The 20,834-nt window shown below is 37.6% G+C and overlaps 1 protein-coding gene across 1 annotated transcript in view; it reads left to right on the top strand.

The window, feature by feature from the left end:
- LOC128557385 (RPA-related protein RADX-like) overlaps nucleotides 1-20,834 on the top strand; it is a 38,469-nt gene that overhangs the window by 3,343 nt on the left and 14,292 nt on the right. Inside the window, exons 3-5 of the mRNA XM_053544737.1 lie at nucleotides 596-728; nucleotides 8,815-8,949; nucleotides 11,013-11,191. Coding sequence (XP_053400712.1) covers nucleotides 596-728; nucleotides 8,815-8,949; nucleotides 11,013-11,191 — 447 coding nt within the window. The remainder of the gene's footprint in view (nucleotides 1-595; nucleotides 729-8,814; nucleotides 8,950-11,012; nucleotides 11,192-20,834) is intronic.

Here is a 20,834-nt window from a genome sequence, read left to right as displayed (position 1 = left end):
AGGTTGCATACGATACCAAAATTTTGCACCAAAAATGTTCACCCATTTTCTTCCAAAGCACTGTGGAGATAGGGTTCAGCGTAGCTTTCATGCTCGCAAGTTTACCTACAGATATATCTTTTCAACTTTTATCATATATATTTCATGTCCTTGCATTTCGAAAGCTGTTTCGAGGATTCTGATTTATCACATAAATTTCTAATTTCAATTTGCGGAAATACTTTAAATTTTATCAGAATGTCTGCTAATTTCAAAGCCACATTATAAAAATTATGGCTATTTCAGGGAAATGGTATCAAAGTGCTTGATACTCTAGAATTGCTGTGGGAGCCATGTTCGGGTTCAGTGGTGCATTACATTTAAATGCAGCAACTACTGGTGTGAAAAAAACTTGTGTTAATTTATATATGCTGTGTGATGAAAGAAAATACAGGGTGGTCTACCCTTGTTATGTATACCTAGAAGATATATTTTATGTTTAACATTATGTTCATTTTTGAAAAATTTACTGATAATTTTTCTGGTTAAGGTAGTTCAATGTAACTTTGACATGATTTAAGTGTATTATTAATTCATTTTGTCTGTATTATAACAGCTACAAGCAGGCCATACAGTTAGCATAAAGAATTGTCAACTACATTTTGATGAAACCGATTTGGCTGGGGGTAATGTTGTTATAGTAGAAGAAATAGATGTGACGGGCTTCTTGGAGCTGGAAGATCCTGCTGGTAAGACCTTTTTAATTAACCTTTATCATGCAGGACATGATTGACCATTGCAGATCATGTCAGATCAGCCTGCACATCCTTGCAGTCTGATCATGATCTGCACTGTCCGCCATTCAGTCAGTATCTTTATGGTATGCACCCCTTTTAACAGTTAATGGTACTGTCCAAATTTAAAGATGGACAAGTTCATTATAGAAATTCAGCATGGTAAGGGTTAAACAGAGATGGAGGATGAATTGGGAGCTGGACAGAAGCCTTCCTGCTGATATTTGACAAAGTGGACTAAACCCCTTCCATGCATTTAACATAATAATCCTGATTTAGCTAAAATTTAGGAAAATATTTTTATATTTCAACAACTAGTTTGGATTTAAGTCAAGTTTTCTATCCTTAACAATATTTTGAATTCTTATATGCCTAGCTTAAATTATCACAACAATATTATGTTGATGTGACGTTGAGGTGATATTTAGCGCCGTGTATGCATTGAGAAATAGCACTTTCAAATTTGATAATATATTTCAATACTTAAAAACATGTTTAAAACAAAATGTCACATAGCATAACTGTCTTAATTAATGGAACTATTTCGCAAGACGTATAGCCATTTCCGGTCCATGCGTGTATAAACAAAGGAGCGCGACAACCTACCATTCGGTGCCATACATCCGCGCAGAAACAGTTCTATCACATTTGATCTAAATTTTACAATAAAATACATATTAGAATCAAAACATTTTAAAGCAAAACCATGTTTTAACACTATTTATACACCCTCATGAAATTATTACGCTCGGCCATCGTGTATAAATAGTGTTAAAACATGGTTTTGCTATAAATTAATTCTTAAATAAAAAATAATAAAGATTCATGGAAAGGGTTTTGTCATTTTGTTAAAAAATCAGTGGGAGGGGTTTTGTCCTGGAACAGGTTAGTCATATACGTTGATGCATCACATCAGATGTATTGTTTTCTTTAAATCATTATACACCATTTGGAAGAAAAATTCCCTCACCCTGGGATCAGACTCCAGGCCTAGGATATTGTTTTGCACTAGGGCGGTTGTTGTGTCTGGATGTGGCCTTGGGAAACTAACTATGTAGCTTTGGAAAGGCTTGGCTGATTCACAAGTTAAATTCTTTTAGTATACTTGTAACACTGACTTTATTCATGTATTATATTATGATATGCACAAGTAGTTCTTAATGAAATTACAAGAAAATGATGTTATTATTGATCACCTTGCACCAAGAGAAGATTCACAGGCAGTGTTTATCAAATTCTGTATAAGTGTTGAGGACGATGCTGGCTTTCCATAATTTTACGAAATGTAAGACTGTTGTTTATTACTGTACTTAAATATAGCTCAGATGGTTAAATGATATGCAGTTAAGCAGTAAGAACGTGTAAAGTAATAATGCAAAGATCTTGCAGACTGTTTAGGCTTTCCATAACTTCATTAAAGATGAGTGCAGTGTTCAAACAAGTTGTTTTGCCACATGGGTCAATGTCACAGTGACTAAAAAATAGGAAGACTTGTAACATAAAATCAATATGTTGTATCTGCATAACAAAAATTGTGGTATTATGACTATTAAAATGAAGTTGTATGGAAAGACATGCCTCTTTTTCAAAAGCTATCTCTCTAGTACTGTTAAACTGCAGACATGAATTTTGACATGAATGTTATTCAGTTTCAAAAGAAATATGAGAAATATGTTACCAGTAACAAGACTGTTTATCTTTTTCTATTGGTGTTCTGTAAAATCATAGAAATTTGGGGGCATGAAATTTCATGGTTCTGCCAAAAATTATAATTCTGTGGGGATATAATTTTTTGGATTTCAGCTTCTGAATATGAAATCTTATTTGTTTGTTGAAATTACCCCTTATCATGCTGGACACAATTGATTCTGCCTTTGGAACTGGTGTAGGTCATGATTAAGCTGCATGTCCATGTAGTCTGATCATGATCTGCACTGTTTGCCATTCAGGTTGTATCTTTTAGGTAGGCACTCCTTTTAACTGTTAATGGTACTGTACAAATTGAAAGTTGAACAAACTCATTATTGAAATTTAGCAGGATATGGTTAAATTTTATGGATTGACATAATCACAAAATCCACGAAAATTAGTTCCCCATGAATAGTAATGATTTCAAAGTATTCCATTTGTTTATTTATTTACTTAACTTGAACACTTGAATTTGATTTTTGGTTTCATGTGCAACAATCATTGTCAAGTCATTCCATCTCATAGAGACAGTTTGGGGACTTCTGCACTGATTCAACCATTTCTCAAGGATATCTGAATTTTGCCAAAGGTCTTTTGCAGATTGTAAGTCGTCTTTCACAAGTTTCAACTTGCTTGCAAAGCTTGCACAAACTAGGCAGTCCCCCTTTTCATCTAAGATCACTTTTTTTGCCCATTTTAAATCATCAAGTTCAAATTTCTTCAGAACTTCACCATCAAAGTTGAAGCACAATAGGCTTTGTTTATCACCATCAGTTACAACAATGTTTCCATTCGCTTGATTAACAGACAGGTAAAATGGAGCCACTAAAACCTCCCGTCCATATTCCTTCAGGTAGATCTGCCTTATTATTTCCCCTTGTTTTGTTCGAATCTCAATAGCACCCTTCCCTGGGTTGTCGTGAAATGAGATGATCAAGTACCCCTTGTATGCTGATATTCCCCTGGCAGTTCGCTTAAAATGGATACTTGCCCCTTCATGAAGCTTCCCAGAATTCTTTGTTACATATTTCAACTCATTTTGCTCAGTTATGGTGACAGCAATTTCATTTGCAGTTGTGAGAACCATATCCCAAGGGCTACCTCCAGTATGTAGCTTATCACATAGGTTGAAGTCTTTGTCTAGTAGAAGGATATTTGAATTTGCATTGTCACAAAGAATGAGGGACCTGTCGGGAAGAAATAATGAACTGGTAATGTTACTTTAGTTGTGTCATCTGTCTTGATTGAAACCAAGTATTTCTTCTTGATTTTCGTATTTGCAAACACTTTCAACTTTGAAGAGGACTTTGATTTGTCCATTATACCATCTGCAGGTTTTGTGCGACCTTTAACCTTATCATCTGTAAATGATGGTTTTAAATTGAGCTTTTCTACTGTCTTTCCAGGTATCTGATTTGTATTGGAGTTGGTTCTGTCAGAATCATGTGTTTGTGTAGAATGCATATTGAAGTAGTCTGGTTCTCGCTGACTGGAACCTATCTCCTGGACTTGTTCAGTCATTTTCACCACAGTCCTTTTCCCTTCCTTTATTTCCATCTTCTCTTTCTTTGTTTCTACTTTTTTTGGTTCATCTGAGATAACCATTTTGCAAATTCTGTCACACTCTTTTTGTACTTCTGTTATTGTCATAAATAACCTTTTAGATATCTTTTTCTCCTCTTTGAAATGTAGGGTCTCTTTGACGATACAATACTCTGCATGCAACTTTTTTAGCTTTGCCTGTGCAGCAAAGCGTGCAACCTTGTCACTTGATTTTGTAACTTGATCAATATGGTCATTCAGTGAAGATATGTGATTTAATACATCAGTGTACGTTGCAATATTTCCCCTCAAGTCTTCAACAGATCTGTCATCCCTAGTTTCTTCACAGTCTATTTCTTTCTCAATATTATTGAAAAACATTTCCATTTGTTGTCTCATTGATTTAAGCTGAAGTCTGCAGCTTTGAGTCACAGCCCTTATGGTATCAATTTTTTCAGTATCAGATGATTTCAGCTTTTCAGACTCCTTTTTCATCGTCCCAATATCCTGTACAGTCTGATCTAATGTACTTTGAAAATAAGTGTTACTGTTACAGAGTTCAGAAATCCTCTTACTGTCACAAGTTGAATGTTTAGCTGTTTTACACAGGCCACAAAACACAGACTTGTGATCACAACAGTAAAACTGTGCTTCATTCATGCGATGATCATCACAGAGTTTGAGAGCTAATTTTTCTCTGCCTTGTTGCAAATCTCTTGGAATGGCGTCACCAATGAGAATACTGTGATCTCGGAATGCCCTGAATTTTCTGTGTGACTGCACACAAAGTTGACACAAAAATTCATTACAGTCGTGACAAAATCCATATGCCTCTGATTCAATATTTTCAAATTTACAAGGATCACAGAAAAGTGATTGAGAGTCTTCTGATGCAGAATATTCATCTGTAAAAATATCATCCTTACTTCCTCCTTCAGCCATGATTAATTAACTGCTCTAAAATGATTGCTAAAAGGTTACCTGAATTGATTTTTCAAGTTTGTGTGCAGATTGTAAATATAATACAGTGCCCTACAAAAGTTTGCATACAGTTAACAAAATGATATCTGATCATATTCTTATAATTATGTCAGTGTGATAATTTAAAAAAAAGCAATTATTTAAACTTCAAATTTTCATCTGTCATTGAATCAGATGCTGTTTTTATGTGTGTAAGGGTAGACATTTTGATTTTTAGCTCACATGTCACTTTGTGACAAGGTGAGCTTTTGTGATCACGCAGCGTCCGTCGTCCGTCGTCCGTCCGTGCGTCCGTAAACTTTTGCTTGTGACCACTCTAGAGGTCACATTTTTCATGGGATCTTTATGAAAGTTGGTCTGAATGTTCAACTTGATGATATCTAGGTCAAGTTCGAAACTGGGTCACATGCGGTCCAAAACTAGGTCAGTAGGTCTAAAAATAGAAAAACGTTGTGACCTCTCTAGAGGCCATACTTTTCAATGGATCTTCATGAAAATTGGTCAGAATGTTTACCTTGATGATATCTAGGTCAGGTTCGAAACTGGGTCATGTGCCCTCAAAAACTAGGTCAGTAGGTCAAATGATAAAAAAACCTTGTGACCTCTCTAGAGGCCATATTTTTCATGGGATCTGTATGAAAGTTGGTCTGAATGTTCATCTTGATGATATCTAAGTCAACTTTGAAACTGGGTCAACTGCGGTAAAAAACTAGGTCAGTAGGTCTAAAAATAGAAAAACCTTGTGAGCTCCCTAGAGGCCATACTTTTCAATGGATCTTCATGAAAATTGGCCAGAATGTTCACCTTGATGATATCTAGGTCAAGTTTGAAGCTGGGTCACGTGCCTTCAAAAACTAGGTCAGTAGGTCAAATAATAAGAAAACCTTGTGACCTCTCTAGAGGTCACATTTTTCATGGGATCTTCATGAAAGTTCGTCTGAATGTTCATCTTGGTGATATCTAAGTCAGATTTGAAACTGGGTCACATGCTGTCAAAAACTAGGTCAGTAGGTCAAATGATAAAAAAACCTTGTGACCTCTCTATAGGCTATATTTTTCATGGGATCTGTATGAAAGTTGGTCTGAATGTTCGTCTTGATGATATCTAGGTCAGGTTTGAAACTAGGTCAACTGTGGTCAAAAACTAGGTCATTAGGTCTAAAAGTAGAAAAACCTTGTGACCTCTCTAGAGGCCATATTTTTCAATGGATCTTCATGAAAATTGGTCTGAATGTTAACCTTGATGATATCTAGGTCAAATTCGAAACTGGGTCACGTGCGGTCAAAAACTAGGTCAGTAGGTCTGAAAATAGAAAAACGTTGTGACCTCTCTAGAGGCCATATTTTTCACGAGATCTTCATGAAAATTGGTGAGAATGTTCACCTTGATGATAGCTAGGTCAAGTTTAAAACTGGGTCACCTGTCTTCAAAAGCTAGGTCAATAGGTCAAATGATAGAAAAACCTTGTGACCTCTCTAGAGGCCATATTTTTCAATGGATCTTCATGAAAATTGGTCAGAATTTTTATCTTGATGATATCTAGGTAATGTTCAAAACAGGGTCACATGAGCTCAAAAACTAGGTCAGTAGGTCAAATAATAGAAAAAAACGACGTCATACTCATTTCAAAACTGGGTCATCTGGGGACAGGTGAGCGATTCAGGACCATCATGGTCCTCTTGTTTCATGGTACCGGTAATACACTAACTGCTTTGTGGAATTTTCTTTTCAAACCAAAGCACATATATTTCATCCCTACATTAATTCAGTCGCGTACTTTAACTATTTAATGAACTATTTTCGAGAAAAGCTAAAATTTGTGCATATATTTAAAGCTTTTGTTTGACTTCTTCTTATGTTTGTATGTATGTTTCATGTTTACAATAATATATGTCTGGGTTATCTGTGTTTGGTTTAATTTTGCACTGACACAATCTTATGTCATATTGCCACTTCCCAGCTTTGATTGTGGGGGAAGACCCCAGGTGCCCCTCCGTGCACTATTTCATCATGGGCGGGCGCAATAAGATAAGAGAAGATTTATTAATAAGATTTATTTAAGTGGGCAAGATAGCAAACAAGTATGACATAAGCTCATGTTAGCTTTGGAACCAACTAAAGGTATATAGTATACATATAGTATACAGCAAAACAGATGTTTAAAAGCTGCAATGGTACATTTAAACTAATTTTTATTAAAAAAAATGAAGTGTCACTAAGGAAATAAAATTGCAATTAACACAAGAAAAATTACAGAAAGACTTTAAAGGAAACGTAAAAATACTTAAAGTGGTCCTTGTCAGTCACTGGCTATGAATCAAACTACTATCCTTTGTGAAAAAAAAACAACCAGCTGAAATTTTTTTCCATCTTAAGAAGGGTTGGGGGGTGAGAGAACCAGAGTTATGTGTTTGCATTATTACAGCTGCAGATTGGCCCAGTCTCAGAGTTAAAACCAGACCTTCCACAAAAGTGGTTAAAGGCTTCCTCGATCTAAACACTTGACTCTTTTTTCCTAGGCTCAGATAAACAACAGTCAAGGGCTAGCGTAACTATTATTACTATATAAGCCACTCTGCCAGGACACCCACATGTACAGGAGATATCATAAATGTATATTGTAATACCTGTAAAGGTATTCAAAATGTGCAGACCTATTCAGTACAGGTGTTATTAAAAATCTGCAGTTTCCATACCTTTTTAGTACAGAGTATTCTTTTGTTGCCTGAGATAACATTTCAATTCACTGCATGTATGTAGTGTTGATATGCATATCTTGTTGCAGATATGAATGTATGACATTGTACAATAGCTATTGATTTGTCAGGGTCCATAGGTACCTTAAATGTCAGTAGATTGAAAAATATTGTTTTTTTTATTTGAATGTTAAGCTGTTACGTTTTGCAGTTTTATACAAAGAACTATATTGCATGATTTTTAATAAAAAGTTTTAAATGCTGGTGATCAGGTTTTCACAAATTATCATGTTTTCTTCTTGTATCATAATATATTTCAAAGACCCAGTAATCTTGGTAACTGTAAGATGAGTGGTTAACAATTTATTTCCACCATATTTGGTTTAACATTCAAGGTCACAGTGAGGTTGAGATTTAATAAACCTTTTCTTAAAAAGTGTTTGCTCATTTGTTCCTTAGATTACATTTTGATTATAGTTAGTTATTTTGTTAGATATTTTGTGAGTAAAGACTCTAGGTACAAGGCTATTATTTGGACATAGGTATACTGTCATTTTGAACCAGCCCAAATAGCTTAGTAGGGAGAGTGCAGATTACGGATCATGAGGTCGTTAGTTCGATCCCCAGGCAAGTGATGATTTGATAAAAGACATTGTGTCTGAAATCATTCATCCTCACCTCTGATTCTTGTTGGGGAGTTGGCAGTTACTTGCGGATAACAGATTAAATACTGGAACAGAGTGCAGAAACACTGGTTAGGATAACTGCCCATTGTTACATAACTGTAATATTGTTGAAAAAAAGCATTAAACCCCAAAGCAAACAACCAAAAAAGCATTTATGCTGTCATTTTGAAGAGGACCTCAGTCCTGTATATATGAGGAATTAGACACAATGTTTAAGTCATGTTGTTGGGTTGTATACTTCCAACAAATTTTCGAATATCGTTATAAGATACTAACAGTATTGGTATCTTTTAATTTCATAGTATTGTATATATATAGCATACAGCATACTATTTTTAATGCATGAGTCAGATCATTAAGGTTATGCTGCAGTTGACATTGTAAGTCCTATTCCATTAGAGGACTATGTATTGCATGGCAATGATACATATTTTGCTTTTTACCAGAGTTGAGTGGTTTACAATGGTGCGAAGACTGTGGGCACCTGGAACAGATGGACCTTCCTATGACATCGTCAAGAGGATACTATACCAGTGTCTGGTCTACCATGGAACTGTATGGAAACATCTGGAAAACCACAGGTTATATTTATACCCCCACAAAACCAAGTTTGTGGGGAGGGGTGGGGGGGCGGGTATATAGGAGTGAGCTTGGCGGTCGGTCTGTCGATCGGTCCGTTGGTTTTCATGGTTTCCGGATGATAACTTGAGAACAGTTTAACGATTTAAATAATTTTTGGTACACAGGTGTAACTACAGAAAATACAGGTCAAGTTAGAATTTGGGGTTAGTAGGTCAAAGGTCAAGGTCACAGTGACCCTGAATAGTTAAACGGTTTCCGGATGATAACTTGAGAACGCTTGGGCCTAGGATCATAAATTTTGATACACAGATGTAACATTATGAAATGCAGGTCAACTTCAACTTTAAGGTCTGTAGGTCAAAGGTCAGGGTCAAAGTGACTCGGAACAGTTAAATGGTTTCCGGATGATAACCTAAGAACGCTTGGGCCTAGAATCATAAATTGTGGTACACAGGTGTAACATCATGAAATACAGGTCAAGTTTTACTTTGAGGTCAGTAGGTCAAAGGATAAGGTCACAGTGACTCGGAACAGTTAAACGGTTTCCGGATGATAACTTGAGAACGCTTGGGTCTAGGATTATAAATTTTTGTACACAGGTGTAACCTGATAAAATAGAGGCCAAGTTTGACTCTGAGGCTAGTGGGTCAAAGGTCAAGGTCACAATAACACAAAACATTTAAACAGTTTCCTGATGATAACTTGAGAACGTTTGGGACTAGGTTAATGAAAATTGATAGGGAGGCTGGTTATTACCAGCAGATGACCCCTAATGATTTTGAGGTCAGGAGGTGACAGGTCAAGGTCACAGTGACCCGGAACATTTTAACGGTTTTCGGACATTAACTCAGAACGCTTGGGACTAGAATCACAAAACTAAATCGGGAGGTTGGTTATGACCAGCAGATGACCTGTATAATTGATTTTGAAATCCAAAGGTCAAAGGTTAGAGTGACCTGGAACATTTAAACCTTTTCCGGACAATAACTTGAGAACACTTGGGCAGAGGATCATGAAACTTCATAGGGTGGTTGATCATGACCAGCAGATTGCCTCTATTGATTTTGAGGTCAGTAGGTCAAAGGTCAAGCATGTTCAGCTTCAACATTAGCTTAGTTCTGTGACTAGGCCATATTGTGGGGGTATAATTCGTCACTCCTGTGACAACTCTTAGTTTTGTTCTCTGTTTTATACCACCAAAATACGGCCCTAAGGGGATCGGTCATGTGGGTGATCAGTCTGTTGCAATAAGTTTGTGGAACAAACTACTTTCATGTTTTTAAAGGGATTCGAATGAAAATTCATTCAAATGATCACCTTGAAGTGTAGGTGTACATGTCAATTTGTCTGGCATGTGTAAAGCTGGGGGGCCCATGGTCTCATGAGGTCAGTTTAGAATTTCACACGGAAATGACCATAAAATAGAATTTTCCAAGTTTCTGTCGTTATTTCTATAATTTTACTGCTGATTGAGTTTTAATGGTCACTTTGTATTCTGGACTGTTGTCATATATTTTCACAATATTGCATATTATTACTGTCATAATGGGTTTTATGGTAGTTAAGGTAAAGGTTATATTTTTTTGGTAATATTAGTGGTCAAAGGTGTCTACCTACAAAAGATAGAATAACCTTTTGTTCAAAAGAATCCACTGCGGATGTTATATATTGCTGCCCTTCCTCACAAGTATCAAAGGCCAATACTGGTGGAAACTACCAATCCAAGTAATCACCAAACAATGAACACCAGTTGGGATATCAGTTACATGCAGGAATTGGACCTAGGTTGCTAGCCCTATGTTCCATCCATCTAAGGACTGCACCACTGACCCTCTACTTATGTTGGCATGTCTTATTCACAGTTTCTTCATGCTCTTTTCTTTGATATACTGAGTAAAATGGTGCAAATAAATTTTTTATGCTTCTGTTTACAGTAGTTAAGTAAAGAGACAAATGATTTCTTTGAAAATACAAGGTTTTAAACTCCAGAAATATTTTTTACATTAAGTTTGTTTTTCGTATTAAGTGTATAGACTTTAACTTTTTCCATGTAATTGAACAGTCCCAGCTGTGGCAGACCTTGCTAACACCAAACTTCAGGATATATACAGTATCAAAGACCTGGCAAAGAAATGGAGTACAGTAAAGATTGCTCATCCTGTATTGCTGGTGAAGGTCCTACTCAAGTCACGGATGATACATTATGCTAAACCTGGCAAAAATGATAAATGGCCATTTCAGGTAGGTGTAATAATACAAATTTGATTACATTTTACCTGGTATATAACAATACAATTTTAGTTATATTTTATGTAAATTTTAATAATGTTCACCAGTAGACTACAGATTCTTTAGAAATATGTCCATGTATATGGTAAGAATGATTTCTTCTTGCAAATAGTATTAGGTTATTTAACATTCTTCTGTACAATACGGAGTTATATTTGGACTCATACCCAGCTGAGAAAACCATATTGGACGAGCCGCTAGGTATGAGTCAAATATATCTCGTACAGTTCAATGTTAAATAACCTTTTTATTCTATATCTATTTTATTTAAGTTTAAATTAAAAATAATATTTCTGCCTTCCTCATTTCAAGACGCATAATCTAACTCTGTACATAGAGCGCCTACTTCACCCAATTTACATTCGGAACATTTTCTCGCATTTCGGGCTTTATCATATGTTTAACGTGGGTCTTTTTGAACCGTCCAAATACGGAAAAAATACAGTTTTTTTGTACGCATGTGCGTCCAATAAGGTGATATATTGTACAGTCACATGTTGCAATTGAATGTTCACGACTGGATAGATAAAACAGATATAGAATAATTACCAATCTACAGTTATCTCCTTCAAAAGTGATCAGTCTACAGTAATGACCAGTTAGTATGTATCATCAGTCAACAGTTATCACTTTCTGTTCGTTAATAGATCTGCTGGTTGCACTGGGTATTTGCACAACAGGGCCTTTGCAATTGAGGAAAATTGTGTAAAGAAACCGTTTGCGAATTCTTTTTGAGATAACTGGTCATTCTTGCCCTTTTCTAAGCCCCTGTATGTTGAATGGTATACCAATGTCTCACCCCCTGTGAGAAGTTCATTTAACCTCCTTTCATCTGTATTTTTATAGATTTTTAAAAGTTTTTTTGGCAACATAGCAATCTGGACTTCTGCTCTTTTGTCAGAAGATTGGGTAACCACCTTGCACATACTTTCAATAATCAACCAGATTTTCAACGAAAACCCGAGTTATTAGATTGGGGTAGATGTCGGGCGGGCGGCGGTGGTGGCGGCGGCGGCAGCGTCAAACTGGTGTTTCCAGTCAATAACTTTTGTTTCGGTAAAGATATTTGAATAGAACTTGGTATGTATGTAGCTTATATCAAGACAAAGGCTGGGATTGATTTTGGGGTTTCTGGGGTCAAGGTCAAGGACACTGATACTTAAAATAGAAAAAGGGTTTCCGGTCAATAACTTTTGTTTCGGTAAAGATATTTGAATAAAACTTGGTATGTATGTAGCTTATATCAAGACAAAGGCTGGGATTGATTTTGGGGTTTCTGGGGTCAAGGTCAAGGTCACTGTTACTTAAAATAGAAAAAGGGTTTCCGGTCAATAACTTAACTTAGGAATGAGCTATCATGATGAAACTTGGTGTATAGAAAACTTATATAAAGTTGTAGCTTGGGATTGATTTTGGGGTTTCTGGGGTCAAGGTCAAGGATATTGTTACTAAAAATAGGGTTAGGGTTAGGTTAGGGTTAGGGTTAGCATATCTTCTACATGCATGGAGGGATTTTGATGAAAGTTGACACAATTGTTCACCATCATGAGACGGAGTGTCATGCGCAAGAACCAGGTCCCTAGGTCTAAGGTCAAGGTCACACTTAGAGGTCAAAGGATACAAGAATGAAAACTTTGTCCGGAGCATATCTTCTTCATGCATAGAGGGATTTTGATGTAACTTGGCACAATTATACACCATCATGAGACGAAGTGTCTTGCGCAGTTCCCTTCTTTAGAATTACTTCCCTTTGTTGTTACTATAAATAGCTTATATTGTAACTTTTTCATTACTAGACGTAGGGAAAAATCGAGACCACTTTTCTGTAGTACAACATGCATGTTACATCCAATTTTGAGGTGTATTTTGACCAATCTCTACCTGGTAAGGATTTCTGTGTGGACTTACAATTTTTTTTTTTGTATTTTTTTTTTTTTTTTAAGATTAACTTCCCTTAGTTGTTACTATAAATAACTTATATTGTAACTTTTTTATAATTGACCGTAGGGAAAAACCAAGACCACTTTTCTGTGGTACAACATAGTTGTTACTTTCTAATTTTAGGTGTATTTTAAGGTATCTCTACCTGGTAAGGAGTTTTTTTGTGGACTTAGAAAAACAAAAGAATTACAATGATTACTAAACAACCACAAAATTAAAATTACATATGCAAATACAGGTGCTAGAGTAAAGAAATTTGCTGTGACGGGCGTATATTGTGACATTCTGGCACTCTTGTTTATTCTTATGAAAAGTGTTGAAAACCTGGTTTCGTGGCATTGCCGCGTTTCTTGTTTCAAATGTTTAGTCAGAAATTTTATGAACACTTCTGGATGGCATGTCCTCTGATGCTGCTATTTAATAAACTGTATACTTCCAGTCTTCTGCTACAGTGGGCCCGCCCGCTTAGCTCAGTAGGTAGAGCGTTGGTCTACGGATCGCGGGGTCGTGAGTTCGATCCTTGGGCGGGGCGTATGTTCTGTGTCTATTTGATAAAAGACATTGTGTCTGAAATCATTAGTCCTCCACCTCTGATTTATTTGGGGAAGTTGGCAGTTACTTGCGGAGAACAGGTTTATACTGGTACAGAATCCAGGAACACTGGTTAGGTTAACTGCCTGCCATTACATGACTGAAATACTGTTGAAAAACGGCGTTAATCCCAAAACAAAAACAAACAAAAAATCTGCTACAATGGCTGCTACAGCAGCAATGTCAAGAATTGGATATCTTCTGTCAGGTCCGCTTCCAGTATCCACATACAAGCAACTTCCGGTTTCCGCACAAGGAAGACCCACGCATCACATGCTTAACGTTCTTACGTCACCAACAGACCCCTGTGATCTTGAGAAATTCCTAGAGTCCTAGAATTCCTGTAAGTAAGATCCAGCAAAGAAACAATAAAATGCGTTGTGTCAGTTCGTATCTGTATTCTGAATCTCTTGATAGCATACATAACAATAACAACATATCATAACGTCGGAAGTGACGTTGACGTCATAAACGCGGTAAGACGTAACGTGCATGCTAGCGTAATTAACACTACAATACTTTGAACGTATCTAGCTCGCGGACATACTGGGGGCGCGGAATGTTAGATAATGCTCATGTAATGTGTAAATTGTAAGTCTTTGCTAGGAAAACAATTATTAAATGTTTAAGTTAACAAATGTAAAGTCTCCGATATTACATGCAAACTAAAAAATGCGAAAGTCCATAATTTCAGGTATTAGCATCATAATACCAGTTAAAGTCACTATGATTTATACACGTTATTTCACAAGAATGTATTAAAACTAACAGAATAATCCATCGTATTAAAATAGTCTAAATCAACTAAATTGAAACATTCTCACATCGTATCAGTGTCATTTTTCACGAATGATGTATATCACATCTACAGTTCTGTAACTTCCAAAGGGTAGAGTTTTACTATTGGTCTATTAGTAGTACCATTGTCTGTTCTAATTTTCGCTGACTGAACCAGTCCATCTCTACCGGGCACGAGTTCTTCTATGACTGCCAACTTCCATTGTGCACGTGGAACTTCATCATGAACTTGTACAACGTCGCCTACCGCTATGGATTGTTTGTTCCGCCCTGATGTACGATGTTGCTCTCGGATAGCAGTAAGATATTCATGTCTCCATCGTTTCCGGAAGTTGTTTGTCAGTTTTATCTGGATCTTGGCTTGTTTATTAATGTTACGGTGTCCACCAAGGATTGAACTTGGGACTGTTTCATCTTTAGGGTCGTGATATGGTAATGTTATAATGCGTCTGCCATATAGAAGATGTGCTGGTGTGAGTGGTTCTGGATTCATACCGGAAGAGACGTACGTTAGTGGCCGGTCATTCAAAACAGCTTCTATTTCGGTAACTACCGTTTGTAGCATGTCGAAGTTAACGTAAGAACGACCAAGAGTCTTCTTCAGTGCTGTCTTGGTGAGCCTGATTAATCTCTCCCATCAGCCGCCAAACCATGGAGCGCGCTTGGGTATGAACTTCCACGTGGTACCTTGACTGGTAAGGGCATCTTGTACTTTCCGCGACTCGAACAGACGTCTTATATGGTTAGAAGCAGCCATGAATGTTGAAGCGTTGTCGGAGATCATGACGTGTGGTAGAGATTTCCGGCTGGTGAATCTCCTAAAAGCTTGAAGAAAGGATTCTTCGGATAAATCTCGAACGACTTCTAAGTGAACCGCTCGTGTGGATGCACATGTAAATAAACAAATATATGCCTTTTCTTCAGTTTCATTCTTACTTCTGACGTACAGTGCGCCTGTGAAGTCGACACCTGTTACTGTGAACGGTACTGTATTTTCTACTCTACATCTGGGTAAGGGAGGTGGATCAGGGGATGCATATGACTTCCCAGTTACCTTTCTGCACGTGACACATTTTCGAATGATTGTCTTTACACATTGACAAATGGCTGGGATCCAGAATTTCTGGCGAATGTAAGTGATAGTAGAATCAACGCCCGCATGTAACACTCTCTGGTGGCAATCAAGAACAATCAAATGGGTCAAGGGATGCCTTGATGGTAAAAGGTAAGGAAATTTCGAACTCTCGGCCAGCGGCGCGTTGTGAATTCTACCTCCACAGCGGACTCCACCATCATTGTCGATGAATAATCTTAGTTGCTTGACAAGTTCTGAGCGTGATTTACTGGATCTCATGTTGATGATTTCTTCCTGGTAAGTAATGGTTTGACAGTTTAAAAGCCATGTTCTCTCTGCGTGTGTAAGTTCACTGTAGGACAAGGGTTCAAGTCGTCTGCTAGAATGTCTACAGTTATGTATAAATCTCATGACATATGCTGTTACACGTAATAGCTTCTGGTATGTGCTGAATCTGTTGATATCAATAACTTGATGAATGCCGGAGGTAAACGCTGGTTCTATATGTATAGTCGTGGGATTAGCACCGGAAGTGTCGTGCAAAGTTGCGAGTACTGAAGCTTCATTCGTACTCCATGTAGGCCAATTTGAAGGGTCGTTGACCCACGGTTGTCCATTCAGCCAACTTTCGTTCTCTGCATATTGCTTAGCTGTAATTCCACGGGTAAGTAGATCAGCGGGGTTTGAGTTGGTGGGGCAGTATTTCCATTTGCTGTTCTTTGTAAGTTCTTTCACTTCATTAACTCTGTTTTGGACAAATCGTGGTAAGGGTTTAGCTGTTTCCAACCAGTCAAAACGATTTGGCTATCCGACCAGAAGTAAACATCTGTGTGCTGAAGTGTCTTCTGTATGTGGTTCGCTAATCGAGCACCAACTGTAGCTGCCATTAGTTCTAGTCGTGGTAACTAAGTTTCTTAAGTGGTGCTACACGATTCTTCGACATGATAAGTGATGATTGTTGTCCATTGCAGAGGTATGCTGCAGCACCATATGAAGACTGGCTTGCGTCTACGAAAACATGTAGGGTGAGGGGTAAAGTGTCTGCTCCTTTCTGGGATTTCTCGTCTGCGGCAGGGATTTCAAAGTAACATCGTCTGTATTTAGTTGTGGATATGGTATTCAAGTCATTCACAAGGTTTTCCAATCTATGTTGTGTGTCAGCTGGTAACTGAGTATCCCAGTCGAATTTCTCTTGCCAAATGTGTTGTAACATAATTTTAGCACGTACTGTAACCGGACTAAGCAGACCTAGCGGATCATACAATCTTGACGTTTGTCGTAAAATTTCACGTTTTGTTGTAATGGCTCTGATTGGTATTTGTGTTGTTTGAAACATCAACATATCTGTTTCTGCATTCCATCGCATACCAAGTATCTTTGTGATATTGTCTGTGTCTAAAACATCGTTTGTTGCGGCTAAGTTTCGTAGACTTTGGCAGTTAGAATTCCATAAGAGTAGATTGAAGTTAGCAGACGACAGCAGAACGCGCGCATCTTGGAAGTAAGCAAGCGTCTGGTTCTCATCTTCAAAACTTGACAGGATGTTGTCTACATACAAGTCTTGTTTCAAAATGTTACTCACCCATACATCACAGTGGCTTTCTAGATGTTTCAAGAGTTTCGAATTTAGAATAAATGGGGAACATGTTGCGCCGAAAAGAACTGCCTTGAACCTGTATGTGATCAAAGTACTGTCGGGATCATTGAGATCGCTCAGCCATAAAAACCTCGTGACATCTCTGTCTTCTTCTGCTAATTGTATCTGGAGAAAGGCTTTTTCTATGTCGGAAGATACGGCGTATTTGTGTAACCGGAAACGCATCGAGATGTGGGTAATGTCATTGAGTTCAGGAGGGGTCGATTTTAGACAATCATTAAGACTGGGCTGACCATGTGACTGACGACAACTACAGTCATATACTATGCATATCGGTGTAGTAACAGAATCTTTCTTAACTCCGTGGTGAGGGATGTAGTGTATCTGGAGTTGTGGTACGATAGTTTCATCAACCTTCTCAATAAAACCTCTCGTCTCCTGATCTTCGATAATGTCTCCATATTTCTGTAAGATTTGTGGGTCTTGACGTAGACGCTTGATGACGTTTTCAGTACGTTTCCTCGTTATGTCATAATTAGTGGGTAAAGTCTCATGATCATCCTTCCAAGGTAGTTTTGCTGAATAACGTCCATTGCTATAGCTTATAGAATCCCGCAGGTAATCCTCTTGATAAGTAGATGTAGACTTATTTTCTTCATTTTCTGAAATTCCTAGAGACTCAAGCCTCCAAAATCTCTCAAGATCACAGGGGTCTGTTGGTGACGTAAGAACGTTAAGCATGTGATGCGTGGGTCTTCCTTGTGCGGAAACCGGAAGTTGCTTGTATGTGGATACTGGAAGCGGACCTGACAGAAGATATCCAATTCTTGACTGTACCGCAGTTGGACCGTTCCCTCGGAACACTCTATCTTGAACTATTTTCCAATATGAATCTGCACCAATCAGCAACGATATCTCAAATTCTTTGTCATTTGTAACTGGATGAGCAAGTTTCAAACCGCGTAAATATGGTAAAGATGAAATGTTCTGATTCACATTGCGTAACGGAACGGCTATTTTTGGCACAATCAACACTTCTATGTCTATTTTTTCTTTATCGTCTGTAATAAGAGAAATAGTTCCCTTAGTCATGTTTCGAACTCGCTGGCTGGTATCACCGAAAGACGCTTAATGTACTACCTCACTTCCGGTCTGGGGAAGATGTAACTTTTCTGCCAACACTTCAGTAATAAAGGAACGCTGAGCTCCCTCATCAAAGAGAATGTTTGTCTCTATAGAAACACTGGAAGTACATACCTGGGCAACAGCTGTCTTGAGTAGTATATCCGGTCTGGAATCAATTGTTGAGTGTAGAGTTGCTGTATCGGGTTGGGATACGACGTCGGACGTAGCTGGTACTGTGAAACTTGCAGCGTCGGGATTTAATGAAGATTGCTTGAAATGTTTATCACATATACTAGAATGATGTTTGCGCTGACAGTGACGACATCTATTTGTGGATCGGCACGACGATACTTGATGTTTCCGTAAACAGTTAAAACGCAGATGTTCCTTTTTCACTATAGCAATGCGTGACTCGTATGATGTGACCTTTGTGCACTCGTTTGGAGAATGGTCATCTTTACAGAAGGGGCACACTTTTTTGTCATTTTTCTTGTAATGATCGTTTCTATGCCTGTGGCTGGGTTGTTTCGGCTTTGGTCTGGTTCCAGCAAAGAATAACGCTGTAGGTTTGTGTGCTTCCGACACTTCCATTGTTTCACCTGCTTCCAGAAAAGAAATTTCTTTGGATAAAGATAATCTCAAGTCTTGTAAATTCCAACTCTGACTACCATATTCACGTGCCATGTTTCGTTTGATCTCACCAGGTAATTTTTCCAACACTATTGGTACAAGTAAACTACCGTATGATTCTTGCGATTGTCCGAGGGATTCTAAACCTCTAATAAAAGTTTCCATTTTATCATAAAAACATTGTAAACTCACCACACTGTTGTCAGGTTTTGCAAGTTCCAACAAAGACTGCATGTACCTATGAATAATCTTCTGAGACTTACCGAAACGCTCTCTGAGTAGACTCACTGCCTTGGAATAGTTAGTATTCGTCAAAGGAATTCCGTCTATACACCGTGAAGCTGTACCTTGAAGCAAAGATTTCAGATAGTTGAACTTCTGAACGTCCGATAACGAAGCATTTAGATGAACCGATGACTCAAAAGAGTCCCAGAAAGTTTGCCAGGTTGTTAGATCTCCATCAAAGGTAGGTAAAGTCAGTTTCGGAAGATTGTGTTGAAAACAAATACTCGAACCTGCATGACGTGGTAACGCTGGGTTTTCTTCATTATCCGCGGAACTATTGTTTGTAAAGTCTTGACTATGCTTGCGAGAAGTGTCACGTAATTTCTGAATTCTGAGATCTAAGTCGTATGAATACTCTTCACTTTCTACAATTTCAGTTTCAATTTCTGCGACATCACACTGGTTTACTATCTTCTCATTCAGTCCTTTGATTATCTCAGCTTTCTCTGTCAAATAGTCTATCAGCGACATAAATTCAAGTGGCGACATATCATCAGTTATACTGTCTAATTTCCTCTGTACAACTCTGCGCTGACCTTCTCGTGTTGAAATTAGTTTCTGAAGATTCATGGTTATTCAAAATAGCTGGTCACGGCACCAAAAATGTAAGTAAGATCCAGCAAAGAAACAATAAAATGCGCTGTGTCAGTTCGTATCTGTATTCTGAATCTCTTGATAGCATACATAACAATAACAACATATCATAACGTCGGAAGTGACGTTGACGTCATAAACGCGGTAAGACGTAACGTGCATACTAGCGTAATTAACACTACAATACTTTGAACGTATCTAGCTCGCGGACAGAAGATGCTGATGTTTTAAGGCACTCTATACAAGGTAGATCTTGTACTCTAGATTCTAACTTTCTAAATACACCTCCTAACCTATAAACAGTGACTTTGTAAAGGAAAAAATCACCATTAATAGTTTTGAATTCTTGCAGAACCTGCTTGTTGAGTGTAATCAGAGAACAATACATCTTTATGTAGAATGTAATTTCCTTCCCGCTTATGATGAAATAACACCAGTGTATATGAGTGTTGTATGTTAAAATGTTTGTAACTCAGCTATAACAACCCCCTAGAAAATATTGAAAAAAAAATCCTTTTCTTTATGCCTTTATTGCCAGTCTTCAGTAATCACAAGTTTACACTTATCACTAGACTACAGTACTTCAGTATTTTTCAGTCTGCATTGTCCACCAATCTACATTAATTAACAATGAACATTCTAATATGCTTGCCTCTGTTAGAACACGCTTACGCTAGAATGATGTCACGTTATCGTGCGGTGACGTCAAAGATTTTGATGCGGCCAAGAAAGAGCGCTACTGTATTTTATCTACTGTTTTAGATTAAAGGCATATTAGAATTGAAATAATTTATAGCAAAACAGTGTTTTAATACTATCTATACACTCGGGCGGTAAACGTTGTACAAATAATTATTTAGCCCGACATATAACCGCCTATCATGCAGAAATAGTGTTAAAGCATCTTTCTGCTATAAATTATGTCTTTATTAATTACCAGTCTACAGTAATCACCAATC

Source organism: Mercenaria mercenaria, chromosome 1, assembly GCF_021730395.1.
Source record: "Mercenaria mercenaria strain notata chromosome 1, MADL_Memer_1, whole genome shotgun sequence".
Classification (NCBI taxonomy): Eukaryota; Metazoa; Mollusca; class Bivalvia; order Venerida; family Veneridae; genus Mercenaria; species Mercenaria mercenaria.
Note: the sequence above shows the minus strand (reverse complement) of the source record. Positions and strands in the feature narration are given on the sequence as shown.